General features: G+C 41.8%; 1 protein-coding gene across 1 annotated transcript in view; it reads right to left on the bottom strand.

The window, feature by feature from the left end:
* Positions 1-26,619, bottom strand: part of MSH5 (MUTS-homolog 5) — a 226,713-nt gene that overhangs the window by 190,709 nt on the left and 9,385 nt on the right. The window contains exons 6-13 of the mRNA XM_089980394.1: positions 22,571-22,634; positions 9,049-9,203; positions 8,826-8,927; positions 8,725-8,752; positions 8,612-8,643; positions 8,464-8,521; positions 8,302-8,388; positions 6,446-6,502 (exon numbers count right to left, since the gene is read on the bottom strand). Of these exons, the coding sequence (XP_089836520.1) occupies positions 6,446-6,502; positions 8,302-8,388; positions 8,464-8,521; positions 8,612-8,643; positions 8,725-8,752; positions 8,826-8,927; positions 9,049-9,203; positions 22,571-22,634 (583 nt within the window). The remainder of the gene's footprint in view (positions 1-6,445; positions 6,503-8,301; positions 8,389-8,463; positions 8,522-8,611; positions 8,644-8,724; positions 8,753-8,825; positions 8,928-9,048; positions 9,204-22,570; positions 22,635-26,619) is intronic.

The raw sequence follows: 26,619 nt of genomic DNA, 5'->3' as shown, positions 1-26,619 counted from the left end.
GATTCTTATGGGACGAGAAGTGCGATGCGAGTTTTCAGTTGTTGAAAGAGCGACTTACTAGTGATCCTATTTTGACCTTATCATCTGGTAAAGGCGGATTTGTGATTTATATTGATGCCTCTAGGTCAGGCCTAGGGGCCGTATTGATGCAGAATGGGAAAGTGATCGCTTACTCCTCTCGGCAACTTAAAATTCACGAGAAGAACTATCAAACTCATGATTTAGAGTTAGCCGCAGTTGTGTTCGCACTGAAGATATGGCGACACTACTTATATGGGGAGCAGTTTGAGGCATTCACCGATCATAAAGCCTTAAGTATCTTTTTTCGCAGAAAGAATTAAACATGAGGCAGCGGCGTTGGCTAGAATTTCTCAAAGATTACGACTTCACCCTCGCCTATCACCCAGGAAAGGTGAATGTCGTGGCTGACGCCCTTAGCCGCAAAGCACCAGAAGTTTCGATTAATGCCTTATTTGCTGGTTGGAGGTTGGTCGAAGACCTAGCCTCTTGGGAACCTTTCACAATCACTCAAGGTTCAATTGGTTTATCCCATCTTGTGGCTCAACCTGAGCTACTAGCGAGGATCATCAATGGGCAGAAGACGGATACACGCTACGAGAAGTTGATGACTCAAGCGATACTGGCAGATACACCTTTTCGTCTGAAGGAGGATGGAAGTATATGGCTGAAGGAGCGCCTTTGGGTTCCTGATGACCCGGTCTTACGAGAAGAAATTCTTGCGGAAGCCCACAAGTCTAGATACACCATTCACCCTGGCAGTACGAAGATGTTCAAGGACCTACAACGGAGTTATTGGTGCAACGGAATGAAACGAGACATGACTGAGTATGTCTCAAAGTGTTTGACGTGTCAGCAGATCGAGATTGAGCACCAGAGACCCGGTGGGGTCATGCAACAGATAGAAATCCCTTTATGAAAGTGGGAAGATGTCACCATGGACTTCGTAGTTGGCCTACCGAGGACGCAAAGGAAGCATGATGGGATTTGGGTGATCGTCGATAGACTCACCAAGTCTGCTCACTTCCTACCTATTCGTCTCAACCAATCGTTAGATAGTCTCGCTGATCTCTATGTTAGAGAGATTGTGAGACTGCACGGTATTCCGGTCGCGATTATCTTCGATCATGATCCTAGATTCACTTCAAGGTTTTGGGGACAACTTCAGCTGGCATTGGGCACAAAGTTGAAGTTCAGTACTGTGTTTCACCCTCAGACTGACGGACAGTCGGAACGTACGATTCAAACATTGGAAGACATGCTTCGAGCTTGTATGATGGACTGAAAGGGAGAGTGGGATTCCCACATCAGTCTGGCGGAATTCGCGTATAACAACAGCTATCATGCGAGCATCGGGATGGCCCCATACGAAGCTTTGTATGGGAGGTCGTGTCGATCACCCGTTTACTGGGACGGAGTTGGCGAACGAAGATTGGAGGCACCTATAGTCTTGCAACACTATACTCAACAAGTACAAATGATTCGGGAATGACTCTGTACCGCTCAGAGTCGGCAGAAAAGCTATGCAGATAGACGCCGACGAGAGCTTACCTTCGATATTGGCGAGATGGTTTTTGTTAAGGTATCACCGACGAAGAGCGTATTTCGGTTCGGGAAGAAGGGAAAGCTAAGTCCTAGATACGTTGGACCGTTTGAAATCCTGCAACGGATTGGAGAAGCAGCTTATCGCGTGGCATTACCTCCTCAGTATGCTCAGATCCATAATGTTTTTCACGTATCCATGTTGAGAAAGTACGTTCACGATCCATCGCACATCATCCATTATGATGATGTGGACATTAGAGGGGACTTTACATTCGAAGAAAGACCAGTGAAGATCGTCGATCGTCGTGACCAAGTGCTAAGATCAAAGATCATTTCCTTTGTAAAGGTTCGGTGGCAACATCATGGAATTGACGAATGTACTTGGGAACCTGAGAGCGATATCAGGGAAAAATATCCTAACCTGTATTTTGATTCTTGAAGGCAATAAATATTTCGCGGACGAAATTCTTTTAAGAGGGGTAGGATGTAAAACCCGCATTTTCAAATAAATAAATAAATAAATAAAAATTTTATTTGTATCGGACCCAGGCCGGATCGGGTCCGGATCCCGAACCAGGTCGGGTCCGGACCCGACCCGGGCCCGTTTTTGATAGGGTTTTAAAACCCGACACAGGAGAAAGGGTGTTGAGAAAACCCTTTCCCCAGTGTGCCGCAACCACCTGCGCCTTCGACCCGATAAGGGAAGCCAATCGGGGTTTCCCCGATTTTTCGCCCCTCGAGCTCTATAAGAGCACTGTAGGAGGGCAAGGGGAGGCACGCTGCCCTTCAAGTTACCTCCTCCTCGCTCTCTTCGCGCCAGCCTTTCCTTCGTTCCCTGCGCACGCCACCAGCGCCGATCGTCGTCGCTGTTGCGACCCACGTCGATCGACGATGCCAGCCACCACCGTCGGTCTCCTCCCAGGTATGCCCTCTTCACCTCCTTCCTCTTCTTGATGGTTCACTGGGAGTCCGACAGGCGGCGCACGGCCCCTACCGCGCCCTCCCACTTCCTCGGTGCTCATCGGAGGCCCGACAAGTGAGCTACGGGGCCCCTGTCGTCCCCTTTTCTCTTTAAGGGTTCGCCGGCAGGGGACCAATGGCCCCTGCGACACCCCCTCTCCCCTGCGGGAGATCGGGCGACCGACAGGAGGTCGGTCGTCCCCTTGTCACCCCCCCCAATCTCCTCTATGGCCTGCAAAGGGGTCGGCAGGAGGTTGGTGACTCCTGTCGCCCCGGTCTCTCTCTCTCTGGTAGGGGTTAGTCCCCCCTGCTGCCTCTCGATCTCCGGTATGCAGGGGCAATGCCCCTGCCGCTTCCTGGATCTCGGCAGGCAAGGGCTAGTCCCCTGTTGCCCCCTTGTTTCCCGGCAGGCAGGGGCTCGCCCCTGCTGCCTCTAGGATTTTGGCAAGCAGGGGTAATGCCCCTGCCGCCTTCCAATCTTGGTTGGGAGGGCCGATGCCCCTGTCGTCCTTTGTTTTAGTGGGCAAGCAGGGGCTCGCCCCCTGCCGCCTCTTGGTTTCTGGGAAGGCAAGGGATAGCCCCCTGCAGCCCTTGGTTCTCGACATGCAGGGGCTCACCCCCTGCCGCCTATTGGTTCTCGACCGACAGGGGCTTGCCCTCTGCCGCCTCACTGTTGTCGGCAGACAGGGGCTCGCCCCCTGTCACTTTTCTGATCTCGGCAAACAGAGGCACACCCCTGCTGCCTCTCTCCTTTTTTTCGATCGACAGTCAGGGTCTCACTCCCTGTCGGTTGTTGGTCAGGTAGGGGTCGAGGCCCCTGCCATATGTTGCTTTTTTCGGTTGGGGCCGAGGTCCCTGCCCTTCGCTTCATTGTCAAGCAGGGACTGGGGCCCCAGCCATTTGTTGTTCGGTCAGGAAGGGGCTGAGGTCCCCTGTCGCCTAATTCTACACTTGCCCTCGTCACACCATTAATTATATTAGCATAATTGAATAATTCACACTCTTGCAGATTTACGCAACGGGTCCAGTTCGCGCTCCGCGACCCGACCCTCGTATCATCTACACCCGTAGACGCACGTAGTTGCACGACATCCCAATGTAGGGGAAAGTCGCACGAAGGGTTTGTATGAATGAAATAAATTATAAGGATTTTGTGATAAAATAGTTTATTTGGCATACATGCTTATCTGTAGGATTACTAAACTTGTGATTGTCTGTTTTGCGTTCCTCATCCGTATTCTTTTGAAATTGTATGCTTAATGTAAAACTTTACAGGTAGACTCATTTCTAGAGAAAAACCCACGACAATTGCTACTATAACCGAACCTTAAGACATGTACGATATAAGTTTTATGAGAGGTAATGAAGTACCCTGAAGTAGGCAACCAACACCTTATAGATATCAGTGAGATAATGTCGGCCTCCACAGGTCAATTGCTCAAAGAGCAATACATGTCATGTATGAACTAAAAGAATCATAAGACATTAATTGTTGTCCTCTCATCGTAGTCGTACCTCTAGGAAGGTATGACTATACTTTTGGACAGGTACGTCCCATGTGTGTTACGATGTTTGGATGATGAGGTTGTATTAACTTCAAAGAGTACATTTAGCACAATGTTGGGATCACATAAATGGTGACATGTCGCCTCCACACGCAAGATGCTCGAGTGGGTCTAACAGACCAGAGCATGTAGAATGGGGCGGCGGTTAAGAAACTCTCGTCGTACCCATTCGACCTTCACGATTGATCACGGGAGAGGATGAATGATACAAAAACTCCGATGGACAGGTTGTTAACAACCACCCAACAGGCAAAAGACTCGTCTTTCCCAGTCATCGGAGTTAGGGGAATTGGGGTTACCATAAATTATCCTAGGTGGTAACTCTCAGGTACTTCTGCAGAAGTTGGATGCATCCATGGCCACGAATGTCTTTGGGGATTTACTTTCTTGGTCACTAACCGTTCCCCTTAGGAGCGGACTCAGTCAGCCATCCGAGTTAATGAAAACACCTGACACAATAAACCCTCGGATCGGTCTCGACTGTTTCTACGTTTCGCGTCTGTGCGTACCCACAGGCCAGTTAATATCAGAACTTAAAGAATATCTTTTTAAATAGTTGTAGATGATTGTGACTTACACTGCTTGAAATGTTTCAAATAATAGCTCTTTGCACATGTTACACTTGTTAGAATGGAGTACAATTGTATGGGTTGTTTTAATATAATGACTGCATATTTCATGAATGTCATGCTTTATTTTTATTCTACTTATCTATTCGTGCACCTACTGGTTTGTTATGAAACTGACCCATTTCATGGGAGGTGGGGAGTAGGACTTCACAGGCGGCCGATGACGTGGTGCAACATGGCTTAAGATTTCTCTTCTTTCTGTTGGCGACTTGGCTCTGAGAGTTTTTCTTTAGATCATTGAACTTTGGGAAATTTTTTATTTTGTAATAAACTGCATATTTTTAATCTATTGCCATATTTTCTCAATTCTTTTAAGTTGTTGTTCATGTGAATGATGGTTTTTCAACTAACGTACCCATGATTGTTGAGTTGTGCTCCTTTCTAAATGTCTTCCGCTGTCGCTTTTAAAAGTGAAACTATAAATCTTTGAAAGGTTTTCAATAATGTTTTCGAAATCACAAGTTGAAATTTTGGGGCGTTACATTATCACTTATTTTCATGCATTATAATCGTCTGAAGGTCACAGTTTGACCTGCAATGAGAAACCATTATGAAAGTTGAGTTATTGAACATAGTTGTATGTTATGTTCTCAAATGTCCATATTCTTAATTTTTATTCAAGCTTTGTTGGATTTATTTGATTCATAAAGACCCAAAAACAAATAGTAACACCTTTAGACATGTTCATGGGTTTGTTTTAGTGTGTGACACCTACAGTTTCTGGGTGTTCATGTTATGTTCACATCCTTGCTTAACCAAAGGATAAACTCGATCCAAATGCTAGGGGTCAAGTTGTGACCCCTATTTTCGCTTTTTTCCTTTTCATTTCTTCTCTTCTTTCCTTTTCATTTCTTCTCTTCTTCCCTCTCTTCTCTCACTCTTCTGTCTTATTCCTTTTTTTTCCTTTATTTTTTTGAGTTCTTGATGCATGAAGATGTAAACCTATGCAGCAAACAGAAACAACAGGTTGGAAATTGAGGAGCCAAATGAAGCATCACAAAGGTTGTGATCTACGTCACAGGCACACGCCATTTTGGTGGTGTGTCCCCCATGACACGATCGGACACAACCTAACACGTGGACACTGACACTGACACATACTCATACTGTTAATATTTTGATATTATTTAAAAAAATTAATGATTGTAAGTATTATTTCAATAAAACCCATTTTTAATATTAAAGTATTAAAAAAAATAGCTTTTTATTGATTAAAAATTCAAAAATTCCATGTCCTCGTGTCCTATTTTTCAAAAAAATCAAACTTGAGCGTCAAATCCGCATCACGCATCCTCGTATCCACATGTCTTTGTGACATAGGTTGTGATGTTTCACCAAGCAACACTAAAAATTACTATCATGCGCTCATGATAAAATAGGAATAGAACAAAGGCAAGAGGAAAAAAAGGACAAGAGAGTATAAGAATGCCAAACAAGAGGATAAGAGAATATAAGAGTACCAACATATGAACCAGTTTTGCTTTTTAACACCTCAACTTTCCATGTCTTAGTGAATTGAGATTCAGATAGATCACTTCCAATATCATTCCATTCTCAAGTAATGACCAGTAAAAGGACATTGATAGTATATAATAGAATGAAAGTTGCTTGCCAAATGACACTGATGCTACACACTTGCAAAGACAATCAAGGCATAAAAAATGACATTTGTCAGGGTCAACTATTGTTACTGAAATGTGAAAAATAGCAGCAATTAAGATTCATTACCTTTATAAAAGCATTCCAATCATCTATTGAAGCTATACAACTTGGGGAGTTGAATTTCTGAAACATTCAAATGAAAAAATATGCATCAACCTAGTGTCCAACAATGGCATAAAAACATAACTGCAACAAACAACCATAGATAATGCAAACAACCTAAACCCAAAAAATGTAAAAAGGAAATTAACAAGCAGACTTAAGTATTCAATAAAAGTGGAAAGTGTGCATATAGGCTAGCATAGGATCCCACTGAACCTAGTCTAAACCATATTTTTCAGTCTGGAGATAAAAACAAAATGCTGTTTTGGAATGAAATGGAAAATGCAGTAAAATCTCTATCATATAATGTCACAAAATTTTCCTGAATTACTGAAGTAGATGTTCAGAACATTTAACAATGGTATATTTTCAACAATGTCAGCATATCCACCAACAGATATTGGCCTCTAGCTAAACATTGGGCCAGTTAATACAGATGCACAAATTGACCTCAAAATGCATGTGTATGCAAATCATACTTATGATTGATGAAGACTCTTTAGGATGAATGTCTGTCCACCTTACATGTTCCTGTGGTACTACTTTCATGGCTTACGTTCCTTGGCATGAACTGTTTCTTAAGAAGCACCGGATTTTACTAGGAGGTGCCTGTTGTGTGTGGATTTTGTGTTATGCCAACATCCAAAATAGTCTATGAAATAGACAGATTTGAATAAGAACAATCACAGTGTATCAGGTTCTAGAAATTTCATGATTACATTGATCTTTTGCATATTTTGCTAATTTTTCAAACTAACTGAACTCTTTTACACATAGTATGTTTAATATTAGTTTTCAAATTATTTTTAGTTTTTCTTTAATGCTTTATTTGTTTAGAGAAATCTCCATATTAAACTATAATGATCTTAACAAGGCACAATCCTTAAGATAGTCTTGTGGATACCCACTTGTGGACTTGTATGAGTTGTAAGGTTCATGCCAACCTTAATAAAGACAAGCATGATCATCAGAAATAACAAAAGATTGATCATGTGACATAATGGGCAAACATCATGTCTCTTCGAGACTAGATGTGTACTACTATGTGCTGCACTACCTAATGTTGTGCATATTTGAGCTAAAAAGAATTTGTGTAGCAAAATTTTCAAATCTTACAAATGCTCAAGTGAAAAATAAATTCCTAGAATGATTTTTCTTGTCCTATCATATCTTTACAGAAATAGTCTTTCACATTCACTGGTTTAATATGAATAGATTTCAATCTATATTTCTTGTGAAAAACTTTTATAAATAAGTTAGAGAAGATCTTGTAGTTACAGTTAAGGGTACCCATTTTGGTTTTCTAAACAAAGCAGTTATTGTTTCGGTTCCAACTTCCAAATTAGTTTCCACATTACCCTTTTTTAATAGGAAGCGCGCTAACCAGACATGGTAATAACACTTCTCATGCATAACCATAATTGGATGTGCTCCGGAGGTCAATTCCCAAGGTGCAGGCAGTACCACTGCTCCATGCTAAGCCCGTGCTTGAACAGCCTGATGTCCAATACTATAATTTACAAAGCAAAAATAATATTGATCCTCAAAGGAATACTAGTGAATGAGAAAAACAAACAACATCAAACTATACAGCTTAAGTCTATAGAGAAAGCCTAATTTCACATGGATTATGGGAATTATTCGAAATATATCCCACTTTGAAGATACAAATACATATACACAATGAGCAAGTATACAGTAGAATTGCAATGATGTGTTCCAACACAATAATTAGCTGGATCATTATGCAAAAGAATGAAGAGACAGCTTAACTGTAATAAAATAGCAAACACAACATCGTGAAAATAAACAGTTACTACCTTAAGCACTTGACGAATGTCCTTTACAAACTTCAAATTTTCACGTAATGCTGCCATCGATTCTTCACAACAATGGAAAAATGATATCTCATGACATGTTAAAGAAACCATGCCTCACACGCACACAAGGACATGAATAGTTGTTCCAAGAGAGGAGGATACAATATCAAGTCGATCATTCAAAACTTCAAGATCAAGCATAGGCCTCATAAACCACGTTCTGTTTGGCAGAGGATGTTCTTCTCTCAATAAATATCTCTTACAATGCGGAAGATATAAGCATTTTTTTCAGTTTACTTGTTCCATGTACCTCATGAGACGCCTGCCCATTGGTGTGACACACTGTTGACACAAAAAAAGATGTTAAACCAAAACAATAATGAGAAAGTGTGAGACATCACAAATCATAATACAACTTTGTACCTTGTTAAGCATCCCAAAAACAGAGAACCTGCAGTTGCAAATGGTCAAGAGTGTAATCCTTCAGATCTGTTTCACAATGATGAAATAGATTAAGATTTTACCCTTCCTTAGCCTTCCCAATTCCCATGCAACTAGGATGCTTGTCTACTTGGAAAATCTGCAGTGCTTCATGAGCCGCTGCATCAAGTTTCAAGAACTTGTTTCTATTCCAAATGTTAGAGTAAGAGCACAGTTCAGAATATAAATGACATCAAAGCGGATGGAAACAGCATACACATCAAAGCAATGAATGGACTCAAACAATGTGAATGTGATGGAAGATACAGTGAAATCTCTTTGATGTAATCAATGGTTATTGATGCATTTTCACATTCCTTCTGTTCAACAATATCAACAATCCGCTCATTCTCCAGTATGGCAAGAAGCCCTCCAGTTGCACGAACTTGAACATCATTTCCCATATTCATAAGGGAATTTAGCTGTATACAGAGGCATTAAAGCATTTAAACTAGTGAGCCAAAGGTGACACAACAAGAACAACAACAAGTAATATAGGTGACTTCATAAAAGATAGGACCAACCCCAGAAAAAGTATTTTCATCAATAGCTGTAATCATGACATATATGAATACCCTAGTAAGATTTTTTAAATACAAATTCACACTTTTTTAGTAGTAACTAATATTTACCCAAAACCATAATATGTTTTCCAAATTTCTGCTCAAAGGACAACATACAAATCAGCCCAAGGTGTAGGAAAACAAATTAGGATGTTATACTTTTATCCTCACTGTGGAAATACCTGTATGATTGAGGCAAATATTCAGCTTAATTGTCAAAAGCGGCACCTAGGCGGGCTATGCGCAGGGCCACCGCCTAGGCTTATGGGTCTAGGAGGTAGTTCCCTGTTTTTTTGCCTAGGCTTTAGGGACATGGTTGTCATTTTTTTTGTCTCTTTCTTTCTATTTCTTTTTCTTTTTCCTCTCGCTCCAAATGCTTTTTTTGTCTCTTTCTTTCTTTTTCTTTTTCTTTTTCTTTTTCTTTTTCTTTTTCTTTTTCTTTTTCTTTTTCCTTTCGCTCCGAATGCTTTCTTTTTTCTTATCTCCTTTTCTTCTTCTTCTTTTCCTTTTTTTTTTCACCTTATTTTCTTCTCCTTTTCTTCTTCTTCTTCCTCTTCCTTTCACCCTTCTACCTTCTTCTTCTTCTTCTTCTTCCTTTCTCTTTTCCCTTTTTCTTTTTTTCTTTCTTATTTTTTTTTCTTCTTCCTCCTCTTGCCCCTCCACTCTCTTCTTGTTCCCTTTTCCCTTTTTTCCTTCTCTTCTATTTTTGTTCTTTACATGTATCCCTGTGTTTTCCACAAATATATATATATGGGGGGTAATTTTTGCAACATTCGTGGATAAGGAAACCCCCAGTGAAAACATTTAATGTTCGCTACCCTCGTGGGTAAGGAACCCCCTAATGAAAAAAATCTATATTTTATTTTCCTCTGTTTTCTTTGCGCATCTGACCCTTCAGTTGTGATCTATATATTTAGTAGAAACTGACCTTTGGATTATGTTTTTCTGATCCATATGTCAGATTTTATGAGGGTTGAAAAATCAGCGGTTTATGATGCACCAAATTTCAAACCTCAGAAAAAACGTATTTTTACGCTCAAAAACTATGATCGAAGGGTTAATTCCTACTATTTTGACCATGCTGAACACATCCATGAGGTCAGATTTGATCAAAACAACTTCCCCCTATGAGTGGTAACTAGGGGGTTCTTTACCGACGAGGGTAGTAAATGCTCTCTCTCTCTCTCTCTCTCTCTATATATATATATATATATATATATATATATATATATATATAATGTTTTATATTCAATGTTATGCAATTTTATGAATTTTGCAATATGTTACATTGAATTACACACTTTATTCATAGTTACAATCATACGTTTGTTAGTAAATTTAACTATTTACTGTAATATTTATGTTTTTTTTAATGTTTTATATTTTTGGTCCCACCTAGACCAACTAGTCCTGCCTAGGCCTCGACTAGTCCTTTTAGGAGTATTTCGCCTAAACTCTGTGTAATATCATGTATTTTCATACATAGTTAAATAAGAGATTTTTTAAAATTTGGCTAAGTATAGAAGAAAAGTCGGTAGATACTCGATATTAGGAATATGTTAGTTGAGTCTAGGATTGGCCCAGGTTTCATCAACAAGGTCTAAATGAGCCAGTCGAAAGGTGATAAAAAGTTTTATTTTTAACCTTTAAATTCAAGCAAAATTTGAGTTAAACTCGGGCAAATTTCAGAGGCAAAATTCGAGTCATATATCGGTGGATGCGTCTCGAAATTCTGAGTATTATGGTATTTTACCTTTTAGAATTTGGGCTACGGTTGGCCCAAAAATTGTGAGTTTTCAAAAAAAGATTGTCTCGACGAGCCGGTTTCGAATTTGGATTGGACTGGATCCAGTGTGCATGATCCAAAATAATATGGATCTGGACTCAGTCCAAGACCCATGTTAAATTGGAACTGATCCAGCTTGGGATCCAATTGGAATTCGGATATGGATTTGGATCTTAGATCTAGATCCAGATCCAAAACCAATGTCCAACGAAAATACAACTTTAAATTCAATAATTATGTTTGAATTAAAGTTAATTAGAGTTAAAAAGACTCAAAGTGTAACGCCCCAAAATTTCAAACTTGTAAACTTTTAAAAATATAAAAAAAAACTTTCATTTTTCAAAGTTTTTATCAACAAAAACGATTTTTTTGAAAAGCAAAACAAGTTGACAACTTTGAGCACGTTACCGTAAAAATCCATCATTATCAAAAACATTTTAACAAGAAAATTAGTGAGTCAAATATTCATTATGAAAACTATCAGTTGTACAAAAGTTAAGGTTTCCCCTTATACAAAACTCCAACTAAACAGGTGTCTCAGACACAAAACTGTGAGCAGAGAAGTGAGATCTTGAGTCATCTCGCATCACGCCATCGGTTGCCTACTAAACCTATTTGTCACTTGTGCCCATAAAATGGGTCTGTTTCACAAAAAACTGGTAGTTACACAATTAAGACAATATAGAACAAAATTAAAGCAAAGCATATTATGCTAGCATGATAAGCAGTTTAATTCAGTAATTAAACTACACTAGCATGAGCAATTAATTATGCAGAAAATAATATATTTCTAGCATGTACAATTGATTTCACAAGCAGAGAACAGTTAACTAAAGCAATTAATTGACACAGTACATAAGCATATACAATCAGCAGTTCATCTATATCAAAAATGCACATTAAAGCAGATATTGTGAACAGGATATTCTTTGTTTTGATATTAGTTGGCTTGTGTGTATGCACAGAAGAGAAACATAGAAACAACTGAGACTAAACTGGGGGTTTATTATGCTATGTATTTTATGATACCCTGAATAGCTAGCTGAGTCTGCTCCAAAGGGGACGATCAGTGACCAATAGAGGATTCTCCAAAGGCATTCGTGGCTACGGATGCATTCTACTTCTGCAGAAGTTCATGGGATATACCACCTAGGATAATTTCAAGTAGTCCCCTAACTTCGATGACTGGAGACACCGAGTCATTTGCCCGGGGGGTGGTTGTTAACAACCTGTCCATCGGAGTTTTTATACCATCCATCCTCTCCCTTGATGAAAATAAGAGGCGAATGGGCATGTCAAGGGTTACTTAACTGATGCCCTATTCTATATGCTTTGGTCTTTTAGACCTACTCGAGCATCTTGCCTATTAAGGCAAATCATCACCACTTTATGTGATTTCAACAAGGTGCTTATTGCACATTTCAAGGTTGTCATCGACCTCTCATCCTACTCATCGTAGTACAAACATACTGTACATGTCTAAAGGTATGGCTACGATGATAGGGGCATCAGTTTCTCAAATGATAACCCAACGCAGAGTTCCATAAGTGCATGCTGAAAGAACATCAAATATTATCATACTTAGACTTGCGAAACAGGAACAATCGGCATGGTTTAGAATTTCTATGAATATAAAATGCTCCTCCCAAGTGTACCAACTTGGGGGAAAGCTAGTTGCAATTTGCAACCCACAACATCATCTAACTTTGCTTTGCCAGACTGGGAACTCGAGAAACCGGGATCCGAGCAAGGAATCCTCTTCTCGAGACTGAAGCGCATATACTCAAATTTGTGTCTTTTCCAAAAAGAGCGAAAATGTTACGCGCTCTTGTGCGCCCTGCGAGACTTGCATTTAAAGAGTAACAAGTAATCAAAAATGTTAGTCTACGCTCTAAGTGTGGCAGCAAGAAGAGACAAGAGCAGAAATGCAAAAGCAACAGCCTGTGCACGTAAAGCGCGATGGCAAAGCAAGTACGAAATAGTAACAGCAAATACAAGTTTGTGCACTCTAGCGCGGCGGCAAAATAAGCAGGAAAGCAGTAAAGAACTGCGAAAGCAAGAGCCTGTGCACATCAAGCACGACGGCAAAAATAAAGACAAGAACAGTAAAGATAGAAAGCAGAAAATATGGGAAAGTAAACGTGAAAGGAAAAGAAAAGCCTGAGCACATCAAGTGCGACAACAACCGAAAGCAGTAAAGACAAGAAAGTAAATGCAATAAAAGAAAAGCATGGGCACATCAAGCGCGGCGGCAACTGAAAGCAGTAAAGACAGGAAAGTAAAACGGACAAGGATCGCGAAACCACGACCTTGAGTTAAAAGCGTATGTATATAGATATACGTATACATATATACATTGTCCTTTGTCCTTTTCCTTTTATTTTAATTGCTTTTAGTTTAGTTTGTCCACTGTCCTTTCTTTTTCTTTTTTATCTTGCTTTATTTTAGTTCGTCCATTGTCCTTTATGCAAACTTTCCCCTACCTTGGGGAGTCACGAGGTTGCACATGTCTTCGAGTGTATATAATGATGGTCTCAGGCTGCGAGGCACGAGAGGGCTCTGTTGCGCAAACTGCGAAGGTACAATCGTGTTAGTATATTAATCAATGAAAAAGAAAAGAAGAAGGGGCAGGGGCGCAGCCTCTGCCCACCGTCTGGCCTGCAAAAGAAACAGGGGCAGGGGGCGCACCCCTGCAGGCCTGCCGAAAGCAAAAGGGGGTAGGGGGCAGGAGCACGACCCCTGCCTCCGGTTGTTGGCCCAACCAAAAAGGAAGGAGAGGGTGTAACAACACCTTCCCTCAGACAGAAATGACGAAGGGAGGGCAGTGTGCCCTCCCTTGGAGGAGGAATCGAAGAGGCAGGGGCCATCCCCTGCATGCTGCAGAAAAAAAAAGAGAATGCAGAGGGCGAAGCCCTTGCCTGCCTGAAAGGTCGGAGGCAGAGGTCTTGTCCCTGCCAGTAGAGAAAATAAGGTGGCAAGGGCGAAGCCCCTGCCTGAACAAAAGGAAGGAGGCAAGGGGCTCCGCCCCTGCCTGTCGGAAATGAGGCGGCAGGGGCGAAGCCCTTGCCTTACAAAAAAGGAAGGAGGTAGGGGGTTTTGCCCCTGCCTGCGAGAAACGAGGTGGCAGAGACAAAGCCCCTGCCTGACAGAGAAGAAAGAGGTAGGGGGACTCGCCCCTGCTTGCCGGCAAAATAAGGCGGTAGGGGTGAAGCCCCTGCATGACAAAAAAGGAAGGAGACAGGGGGCTTTGCCCCTGACAGAGAAGAAAGAGGCAACGGCCTCGCCCCTGCCTGCCAGCAAAAAGATGTGGCAGGGGCCTCACCAAGGAAAAAGACAGCAGGGGTGCTTCACCCCTGTCGGCCAACCGAACAAACGTAGGTGGAAGGGGCGACGCCCCTACCGGTCTTCCAGAAAAGAAATGACAAACGACAGGGGTGACGCCCCTACTAGCCTACCAGAACAAGACAAAAAAGGGGAAGAACGAGACGAAGATGAGGAAGAAGAGAAAGAGGAAGAGAGGGGTTACTTGAGAATCGTGAAAAGAGAATTGTATTTTAGTAATCATGTGATTATATGCATGTGAAATTTGTTATTCATATACATTCTTGTTTAACATATGTGAATATGCATTTGAAAGCATGTGAAATGAATACATAAGTGGCATATTCATTATGTTTTTGCATAGATGCATCGATGGTCAAAAGTGGATCATCGTATACCGTGTGGGCTTTGAGCAAGTGTTGCTCCATGTTTAGTTTTCTTATGCATCACAAAAATAAAGTTAAGGTTTGTTGAATTAATTACATTGTTTCATGCCACGGGCTGTGGTTCCTTGATGAGTTTCGCATGTTGATTTGCGAAACGTATGATGCTGGTTTTGCATGTTGAATTGCAAACTAAAGAAATTGAAATAATAAAAGGATAAAATAAGACAACAGTGTAATTCACGCTTTCTGGATGTCACTTCTTTAGTGTGGGAATCCTTGACTTGCAGTTTTGGAGAACCGTGAGGATACTAAAACTCTGTGTGCATGTTGTGCCCCTGAACCCAACTAAGTGGTTTACCTCCCAACCATGGTTTTAGGGAAATTCCGCCACTTTGCCTGGGGGTGGTGTGTAGGCACAACTATTTTTTTTGTATACCAAGAAAGTGGCATTAGTGAATGTTGATTTTCATAATGTCTTGACATTAGATGTTGATTTCTAATGTTTCGATGGATGGTGTTGATTCCTGATATTGGTCGAGAGCTGAGTATAGAACCCAGTAATAAAATACAAATTGTGTATTAAGCTACAACTGAGAATCTAACTTGACCTCGAAAACTGTTTACCCATTTTGAGTATCTGTAAAAGTCAAAAAAAAATTGTTTGACCCGGGTCGGATCCAGATTTGGGCCCGACCCGGATCCAAAAGGTGAGGCGGTCGGGCACAGCCTCACTGTCTCCCTCGGGCCTTCTTTAGACAACAAGGCAGAGGGGTTTCAAATATGAAACCCCCCCTCGTTGTCTCTCTCTTGCACTCTCTCCCTCTCGGCTCCCCCTCTCTTTCCCTCTCAACCTCCCCCGACTCGCATCTCTCGGGCCATCTCATTCTCCCTCTGCTCATCGAAGACCCCTTCCGATGCCGTAGTGGATTGCCTTCATTCCCTCCGACGCCACCGATGACAGCAACTTCTAGGAGCAAGCCTGAGTCGTTGTCGCGTCCGGTCTTCCCTGAACACCGTGTTGTCATCACCGGCGACTCCCAAGTACGCCCCTTTCCCCTCTTTGCTCTCTCGTCTCTTCCAAGATCCCCTCTCTTTCTCCCTCATCTTTCTGTTGCGCAGGGAGGGGTTTGAGCCGCCTCCCTGTGACTCTTTTCAGCGAGGGAGGGGTTGAGCCCCTGCCTGCGTCGTGTTTGGTAAGGGAGGGGCCGAGCCCCCCTCCCTGTGCCACTATTAGGAGGGGAGGGGTCGAGCCCCCCTCCCTACTCCTTACTCCTCGTGGGGTCACGGGAGGGGTCGAACCCCCTCCCTGTGCCCACTCTTAGCAGGGGAGGGGCCGAGCCCCTCCCTGCTCTCTATATTGGCAAGGGAGGGGGTCGATCCCTCCCTGCACCCTCACCTTCTCCGTGTTTAGCCAACCGACAAGGGGCAGAGCCCCCTGTCGTCGCTGCTTGTCGGCAGGGGGACTTCCCCCCTGTCTCCCTCTTTGGTTCGATCAACAGGGGAGCAGAGCCCCCTATCGTTGTTCTTTCACGTCAAGCTGGGCGGAGCAGAGCCCCCTACCTGTGTCTTTTCTTTGACCGGTGGGCACGGTGGGAGGACAGGGTTTCTTCCCGCCGCCTATGCTTACTGGGTAGGGAAGGGTCGAGCCCTCCCTGTGTTCTGTTTCTGTTTGGCAAACAGGGGCTCGTCCTTTGTCTTTGTTTCTTTTTGCAGGACGAAACAAAGTTGCCGTCGCTGCCCTTTTTGCAAAGAAGGTAGAGGACCGAGCCCCTGAGCCCTCTTTGCAAATTCGACAGGCAGGGACGAAGCCCTTGCCTCCCCCTTAGTGGTTTGCGGGGAAGGGCCTCGCCTCTTTGCTCTTTCGGCAGGTAGGGTGAAGCCTTCCTCGTTGTCTTCTTCGGGATCTCTGCCTCCCTGTTTCTCGTTGATAGCAGGTCAGCAGGGGCTCGCAACCCCTGGCCTTGTTTCTTGCTCGTAAAGCAGGTTCGTCGATGGTATGATGCCCCTGCCCTTACTTCCTCCACGTCAGGACGACGACTGTGTCCCTGACCTTCTATTTTTGGTGTTAGAGTGCTAAGACTGTCACTTTTGCAGCTCGTACGACGGATCCCGCTCGTGCTCCGCAACCTGAGCCGTCCATCGCTTACACTCACAGACGCCGGCAAGCTTGCAACTCTCCAAGGTAGGAGAAGATTGCACGAAAAACTTGGACAATTGAATTGAGTTTAATTAACTAAAAAGGACCAATAAATAAAAATATATATAGAAATATATATATTTATACGAATACGCATTTAACTCAAAGACGCGGTTCCACGATCCTTGTCCTTTACTTGCTAACAGTCTTTACCTTGCCTTCGAGTATTGCGCAAAGGTTCTGCATTGCACTCCTGCTTATAGTCTTTACTTTGCCGTCGCGCTTTGCGCCAGGCTCTTACTTTTGCATATGTGTTGTTACTGCCTTACTATTGTAGATGACGCTCAGATTTTCGCTCATTGCATACGCGTTTGAGGCATCCTCGTGAAGGATACAAGAGATATCTATCACTCCCTCTTGCGACAAGAGTTCAGTCGGGAGCTGGCGATACACCTTCGTCTAAAGAGAGGGATACCTCGCAAGGATCCTGGCTCTTCGAGTACGCAGTTCCTGCATAGTAGACTTGAGATTTAGGGAGCTGCGCAAAAGCATCAAAGACTGCCCAAAATCAAAGCATTTGGAAGGATGTGATTGGCTGGTTTTGTTCGCCTTTTCGACATATCTCGGGTGATCCCGAATTGGGGGCTTGAGTGAACTTCTTAGCGGGTGTTATGTTGAGAAACTCGTATCCCGTCTATCGAGGCCGGTATCAAGTCATGTGAAACATGTAGATACCCCGATAGCATATAAGGTTCGAGATAATCACATGCATAATGTTGGCACAAGGTACTGTTGTTTCAAAAGATAAAGTAAAGTTGATAAACTTTACATCTTTGTGAAACACTCCTGTTGAGGCTTCTATTGAGGAGCTATACCCCTTCATCTTAGAGTATTTGTAGTTGTGCACGATACGTGTAGTACTGCGATGATCGGATGAAACGGTCGTGTGACCTCGAATAGTGCTAAAGGCACAATGCTGTAATCACATAAATGGCCTCACATTCGCCTTCACAGGCAAGATGCTCGAGTGGTTTAAAGACCACAGCATAGGATGAGTCGTTAGTTAAACAACCCCTAACGCACACATTCGCTTCTGGTTATTCTGTCAAAGGAGAGGACAGAGCAGTACAAAACTCCAATGGACAGGTTGTTAACAACCACCCCACGGGCAATGATCCAGCTTCCCCAGTCATTGGAGTTAAGGGAAAAGGGGCTACATTAGTTAGCTCAACACTTCTGCAGAAGTTGGATGCATCCGTGGTACTGCTTTTCAGCCTCTGGGGAATCCTCTCTCGGCTAAAGTCGTCCCCTTTAGAGTGAATTCAACTAGCTATTAAGGTTATTGAAAATAGATAGAATAACAGATGCCCGAACTAGTCTCAGTTGTTTCTACGTTTTGCCTGCGCGTACCCGCAAGCCAGTAATATCGAAACATAAAGTCTATTCACACTGGTCGGTTGCTTGCTTGCTCGGTAGTTCAGTATGCTACTCATAGAGTTGTACCCGCTTGTCGAGGGGTTACTCTAGTTGGTTAAACTGCTTATGCAGTTCTTTGCGGAGTAATAAGGAGCTTCTTATAATAGTTAAATGCATATAATAATAGCATTATACCAGTTGCTACATATTAGCATGTGACTTGCTTTACTCCTTGGTCGAACTATTTGGTGCTTATTGTAGCGTAGCACTTGTTAGCTTGCATCTCTTATGATTGATGTGATTGCATACAGCTCGTAATCTACGAACTGGTGGCAACTAGGATTGATGTGGCCGCTTGTTTTATAAGCTGCTTACATATTGTGATATAATTGTTGTCGTATGATTGCTTATCATGTATAGCTTATGAATGGCTTGCGATGCAATGGTTTATGCCTTACAATTAATTTAATTACTTGCTGATGGACTGAGACATATTATGGTAATTGTATGTTTTACGAGCATTGTTACGAGTGTTTGTCTTATTCAGTTGTTTTGTTTGGCTGCCAGATAGAGTTAGTTACTCTTCGCCTATAGAATCAACTGGATCGCCATATCTGTGTGTTCTCATGTGTCGTTTATGCATGCTTTGAGGTCCTATTTGAGGATTGCAATATTCCTTGTGGCAATAATACGATGCATATGATTATATGCTTCTATGTGAAGTGATACGATGCATATTGCTGATATACATGCTTGTGCCCATATTGTGGCTACTGACCCCGAGGCGGTCAATGGTTCAGAGCAGTCAATTATTGATGCATATATCACTGAGTGGGGTGTCTGTCGAGGACCTGATCTCCAAAGGATTATCTGCGAGGGCGTGTATGATCAAGACCAGGTATACCATCTAGAGCGATAATTCCTTGTGAGATTGTACATTTCTCAGATCAGGTAATCCGGCTAGAGCAGTAGAATCTTTGTGAGGATGTACATTGTCCACGAATGGGTAACCGCAAAGACGGTGAACTCCTGTGAGGAAGTGTATGGTCCAAGACCAGGTATTACCCTCAAGGGCGGTAATTCCTTGTCAGGTCGTATATCTCCCGGACCGAGATGTGGATCTTGTATTTTTGCTTACCATAAAAAGTTATGGTGAGCTGTAATGATCTGAGATTGTTTGTGATAGCCAACTATGAATACATAGTTTCGACTTTCTGTTTTAGCGTGATTACATGCACGACTCAGATGTGAGAATCAGATCGTTAGCGATTTGAGATAGTGATCATGTTTTGGACCTTCTATGGAAGGGTGGGCTTTTCTGAGAAAGTATGATGCCTTAGTGAGTCATAACCGGTGACAGTTGGCCGCGTAAAGCTTTGAGAGATGAGAATAGATTAAGGTTGCTTAGGACAAAGCGTTTGTTAGAAGTCGTGAGAGCGACAAACGATGTCCTCTGATTCAATGCAGAGACCTTATTCTAGGAACGAGAACAAGCTAGTTGCGTGGTGGTTCACAGCCTACGATCAATTGAATCGTATGCTGCGTTTGTCAGTTGCACTGCTTACTGTTTGCACTATTCACCTACTTGCATTGCTTACCTGTTTAACTGTATATATGTTTTAAACTGCGTAACATACTGAATTAAATGTACTTAATTCAGTTTCCTGTAGTCTCTCTTGTGCACCTAGTAGTTTTTCGCGAAACTAACCCATTCTATGGGTACAGGTGATAATTAGGTACACAACAGGCGATGGCGCGATTGCAAGATGGCTTCAAGACTTCTTATTTCTGCTTTTAGCTCACGTCCTGGATGTTTTGGGTTTGTATCGGATTTTCCTTAGGATACCCGAATTTTGTGAGTTTTGGTTCTTTTAGCTAACGTGCCCAAAGTTGTCAGCTTGCCTTCTGATTTAAAAAAAGAAAAATCTTCCGCTGATTTCATAAAGAAACACTGAAGGAAAGATATATTTCTAGTCGCTTGCCTATTTTTCTGAAAAGGTTCGCAAGTTTGAATTTTGGGGCGTTACAGTATCCGCGGGCAACAATAATAAAAAGAGGAACTAAAATTTGTGTGCATTTAATATGGACATGCATATAAAAGAAAACTCTGATAAAAGATAATAATTTATTTATGCATGTGCACTGAAATCATGCATATTTCTGTTATGCATTAGATCATGCATATTTACTTGTTTCCTTGTGCCAAATTAATGATTTCATGATATTTGCTCTCTAATGCATGATAAATATTCTTTATTACTTAATAGTGATCCCTAATGTTTAATAATTGTTCCTTCTTACTTAATAAGTGTTCCTTATTGTATGAATGATTAATTAAATAATAATTTTATTGTAATTGTAGCTCTCTAAAACGTTGCATGAATCTTATTTATGTTCTTTTTACTTATTTGATTCATTAGAAGGAGTCGTACACAGAATCTATGATTCTGACACCCTTATTTATATGTTTTTCACAGCCTCTGAGATCCAGTGAGGAGACTTGTTACTACGAGGGCTACACAACTTCTTGACAGCTTTACTTAGGGACAACGTGGCTCCACTTTTTAATTCATTTATATTCTTTTATATCTTATTCTCAGACTCTATGCTTTTGATTAATAAAGTTGGTTTGATTTAGATGATGGTAGTGTAAGATCCCTTGTGGTTGTGGATTGGTTATGACTGTAAAGGCCTCGGGTCTCTAAGGATGTTTTCGCAAATGTTAAAAAAAAATTGCCACTTTTTAACAGGTATAAGTTGGGGTTGTTACACTCCGACTAGTGCTTTTGACAACTAAACTATTCAGTAGTTCATAGAAAATGGCCGAACCAAAATTGCTACTTCATCAATAGATATCAAATAGATTCAAAAACAAAAGAGTAGGTACGTAAACCATATGACTGTTGGAGTATGCTAATACACTATTGAACAAATAGGAAACAAAATTTCTTCTAAAGTAGAATCACAATGATCGCTTTGAACATCATAGAATGGCAATTCACAGAAAACGATTCTTAATTTGTAAATATTTGGTGGATATGATAAGTTTTTTGTATCATGACAAAGCAGTGCATACATTGTTAAGATATATAGATATGTTATATGTATATATATATATATGAAAATCATGTTTATTGAGTTGTAATAGGTTATGCCCTTGAGGGCATTTTGGTCATTTTGTATATTTGTAATAGGAGTCCATTAGGGGCAGATTTGACTTTTTCTGTTTTTCTATTGTTTTTTTTGTCATTTTATTATTATAGGTTAAGGGATTTATGGTCAAAAGGCCATAGAGATATTGGGAGCTCCCAACGACTCTATTGGGGCTCCCTTGGTCGTCTTGTGTTGTATATAAAGGGACATCTTGTCCCTATTTTATATAGTGTTGTTCTTAAGCATTTTATTATACAACAACAACAACTACGCCTTCATCCAAAAACAATTAGGGTCGGCGATATGAACCAAAAAAGAAAATCATTCTGGGTCTTCCACATGAATCATTCTCCAATCATTTCTATCCAATGCCATGTCCTTGGTGAGGTTCAAAGCATTCATATCCTTTCCTATCACCTCCATCCATGTCTTCCTAGGCCTACCCTGACCTCTTTTAACTAATATATTTTCCTATTTCTCCATCCTTCTAACTGGCGCATCATTAGGCCTTCGCCGAATATGTTCAAACCACCGTAAACGATTCTCTCTTATCTTATTTTCAATGGGTGCAACACCTACCTTCTTATGTATCTCTTCATTCCGAATCTTATCTTTTATTGTATTTCCACACATCCATCTCAGCATACGCATATCAACTACACTCATTTTTTGAATATGATGTCTCTTGGCAGCCCAACATTTCGTATCATATAGTAAAGTGGGCCTAATAGTCATCCTATAAAACTTTCCCTTCAACCGCAATGGCATTCTACGATCGCACAACACTCCAGTTGCACTTTTCCATTGGTGGCTTTAGTTTGTTTTTTTTAACTTGTGTATTTGCCATTAGTGGCTTGTGTATTGTCCTTTGGTACTAGTGCTTCTGCACATTGTTTTGATTCTTGCATGCCCTTAGTGGCCTTCTATTGTATTTTTCTTTGTTCTCATTGCACTTGTAGCCCTTAGAGTCACTCTTTGTATTCTCTTTTGTTTCATTACATATGTGAGCATAGGTTCTTAAACTTACAAAGCAAGCCCTCTCCTTTATGCTGAGTCCTTCATCCATTCCAGACAACCTAAGATATAGCAATCTGAAACAGCAAAACGGATGTTAAGGTTCCACTGATTTATACATAATAAACCAAAATGTCTACCATGACATTCATATGTACTCTAAGCAGAAATGCAATAATGACAATCTGACAAATACAGATGCAATAAATATAAAAATCTAAGGATCCATTGGTTTATACATAATACCATGACATTCATATGTACTGTAAAAAGAAAGGCAATAATGAGGATCCAATATACTGAGCAAAAATCTCAAAAACTATAGACAAGACTGAGATCATCAGAACATATTCTAGGGGTGAAACAACCATATCCTTGTCTTCATTATCCACACGAGCCAAAATACCCAATTCAAGAGGTCCAGGAGATATACTTGAGGAAGAAATTCAAAATTTATCCCACCAAATGGATGACTTTGATCTTCCCATTGCAATTTGAAAAGGAAAAAGGCATTGTACATCCTATCCAGTTATAAATCCTATGGAGTCTTTATTATCAACTGCAACCCAATCTCAAATCCTTAATGTATGGAAGAGGCCAACAAAGTTTCATAACAGAAAGATATGTTGACTAGTGAGATGGAGACTCTTAAAACACAAAAACCACGGGACCTTGTATTCAGCAGCAAATTTGCCCTTCACACCTTTGTGTTATCACTGTAATCAATGTGAATTTGAGAGTGGAAGAGGAGAAAGGGAGAAAAAGTGAGGAAGATGAAGAGCAGAGAGAAAGAATTAGGATTAGGGTATTAAGGTTGATCCCTCTCCTTTTCTTATTACAACCACAAGGCATTTCACAAAGAATAACTAATTACACCTAATATGGTTAAGTTTTAGAAGTATAGACAAAAGTTAATCAGTCAATATATATTGGACAACTATGAACTTGTAGTCTTTGTCTTCCTCTATACCTTGTATCTCTACCTCTCAAGAACATTGTATAGTAAGAAAATGGGTATTCACCCTCAAGCTTATGCCCAACGGATCTTTTGAAAGGCACATAGTAAGACTGATGGTGAAAGGTTATACAAACAGATGGCTTTGATTATCAAGAAACATTTGCACCAATGGACAAGTTAGATTCTATTCCGGCTTTCTTGCTCTAGCTGATCACAAATCTTGACCACTACACCAACTTTATATGAAAAATCTTTCTTGCATAGAGACCTTCAGGAAAAGCTGTATATATCTCTAGCTCACCATTTCTTACATGATAAAACAGATGATGGTGAAAAGCTCTCTATGGTTTCAAATATTGTTGCTAGCATATTTTGAAAAATTTAGTAAAACCATAATAGATTTTAGGTTAAAAAAAAACATGAATGATCATATTCTTTTTTTATCAGCATAAATGATCATATCCTATAGAATGAGATACTCATATTATCATTCTTATTGCTTATGTTGATGATATATAGTGACAAGAGACAACAAAGAGGAGATCCTCAAGATTGAATGCTTATTTGAATCAAGTCTTTGATATAAAAGACTTAGGATCTTAAGGTATTTCCTTGGAATAGAGGTGCTAAGATCATTTATATCTTCTTCTCTCAACAATAGTATGTGACTGATTTGCTGAACGAGACCTGAATGCTAGGACATAAACCCATAGATACAACAATTGAACAATATCACAAACTGTCTAGGTGATGGAGAACAATTTGAAGACATAGGAAGGTACTCAAGTCTTTCTGGAAAACTTATTCTCCTCACCATTATAAGAATGCATATTATGTAAGCATGCTAAGTCAATATATACATGCTCCAACTCATCATCACATGCAAACTGTGTAGAGGGTGTCAAGATGCTTAAAGAAGAATCCAAGAAAAGGTATCTTGTACTTAATCACAATAGTTGCAATAGAAAGATTTACATGGATGATGACTGGGTCGAACCATTGGACAATAGGAGATTTATACCAGCATTGTATACCTTTGTTGGTAGAAATCATGTTTTATAGAAAAGCAAGAAGAAAAATCTGTCTAAAATTAAATGTTCAATCAAAATATATATACAAAGTGATGGCTCTTGGAGCTTGTGGCTTGAGACAATTCTAAGTAAATTGGGTTGAGGTGCCCTCGATTGTGATAACAAATCAGTCATACACATCACCAATAATCCATACTTCATGAATGTTCCAAGCATATTAATTTAGCATGTCATTTCATTCGTGAAAAGAAAGAGGAAGAGGAACTCTAGTTACTTTATGTAAAATCCTACATGGTTCTTTAAAAAAAAAAAGATTGGATCCAAGTTGGATCTGACCGGATCCGGGTGGGATGTCGACCGGATCCCCCCCCCCCCATGGTCTATTTAAACCCCCCATAGGGGGGTTTTCCTTTTTTAACAAACCTGACTTTACCCCTGTCTCTTGTCTCTCCCTCCCTCGCCGGAATCTCCATGCCCGACACCCTCCCGTTTCACTCTCTCTCTATGCTCCCATCCGATCACCGATAAGCTCTCTCTCTCTCTCTCTCAATTTCACCAACGGGAGGCCGGCGCCCTCCTGCCTGTTTAAATTTCTTCGGCAGGAGGGCGCCGCCCTCCTGCCGGTTTTTATTCTTCCAGCAGGACCTGCCTGTTTAGATTTCACCGGCAGGAGGGGGTCGCCCTGCTGCCTGGACCTTTCTACCGAGCCCATCTCGGTTCCCTCAGTTGAAGGACCGATCCTAGGCTCGGTCCTGTCTCGTTTGGGGGCCAGACCCAGCTCGGCGTAATAGTCAAGCCCTTTGTCCCCTTTTCCCTGCTCTTTCGGCTGGCTGCTGGCCCTTTTTCCCTTGTGGGTGGACCGATCAAGCTCGGTCCTGTCCCAGTTGGGGACCGGGCACAGCTCGGCACTGTCGAGCCATCACCCTGTCCCCTTGGTTATGCTCGAACAACAGCAGCTTTTGTTGCTGCTGTCTCGGGTTAGGTCAAACCGAGTTGGGCCCGACTAAGGCTGAGCTCAGCCTGTTTCGGTCCAGCTTGTAAAATCCACTATATATATATATATATATATATAGTTGGACCCAGGTCGGATCGGGACCCGACCCGGATCCAAGAGGGCATCGAGGAAGGGGCACCACCCCATTGCTTAGGGCCTTTATGAGGCCACGAAGGGGGAGAGGCAGGCAGCAAGCCCCCTCACCCATCTGTCCTTTCCCATTCAGCCTGCGACCACCGGCCTGCAGCTCGCCGAAGCCACCGTCGACAACACCAACCCCCTCACATGCCTTCACCCTTCCCGCTGCTCCCCCTCTCTCCCGTTTTGATTCGCTGGGCACCCATCCTCCTCCCTCATCTTCTTTAGTTCGTCGGAGGAGACCCAACGCCGGCGACACCCTCCTCCTTCTGCCCACCTCTCAGGTAAACTCTTCTCTCTGTCTTTTGTCACTGTCTTCGTCCCGCTGGTTGCGACAGAGGGGAGGGTGCCGCTACCCTCCCCCTCGCTCGCTCTGGGTCGGGCTCGCAGGGGAGGGGTTCGGCTTCCCCGGTCATCGAAGATTAGAGGAAAGAGTCTGCACTAGATAGCCTAACACTTCTACAGAAGTTGGATGCATCCCTACTGGGCTTTTGGGGGCTTGCTCTCTCGACCACCGGTCGTCCCCTTAGGATAGGATTCAGTCAGTCAACTGAGGTATCTTAAGATACATGGCATAATAAACCCTCGGATTGGTCTCGACTGTTTCGGCTCGTGTGTCATGTACGTACCTACATGGCCGGTTAACATGTGATAACTAAATTAAGCATGCTCGCCTTTCAACTATTGTTTTTGCATGTTGTGGTATTACGTGTTAGCATTCTAGTGAGTTTCCTGTCCAGTATATATTTTCTCATTGTTACTGTTGTGGTATGCTTAACTGCTTTACCTGCTAGTTGTTTTTGTTCTTTTTGCACTCCTACTAGTTTTTCGTGAGACTGATCCATTTTATGGGCAGGTGAAGAGTAGCGGCGACAGACAGTCAATGGTGCATGCGACGTGGCTTGAGGCTATACTTTTCCTTCCAAACTTCTAGTTGTCGT

The sequence above is a fragment of the Nuphar pumila genome, chromosome 11 (genome assembly GCF_984573655.1).
Source record: "Nuphar pumila chromosome 11, dmNupPumi1.hap1.1, whole genome shotgun sequence".
Taxonomy (NCBI): domain Eukaryota; kingdom Viridiplantae; phylum Streptophyta; class Magnoliopsida; order Nymphaeales; family Nymphaeaceae; genus Nuphar; species Nuphar pumila.
This window is presented reverse-complemented; position numbering and strand designations above follow the sequence as displayed.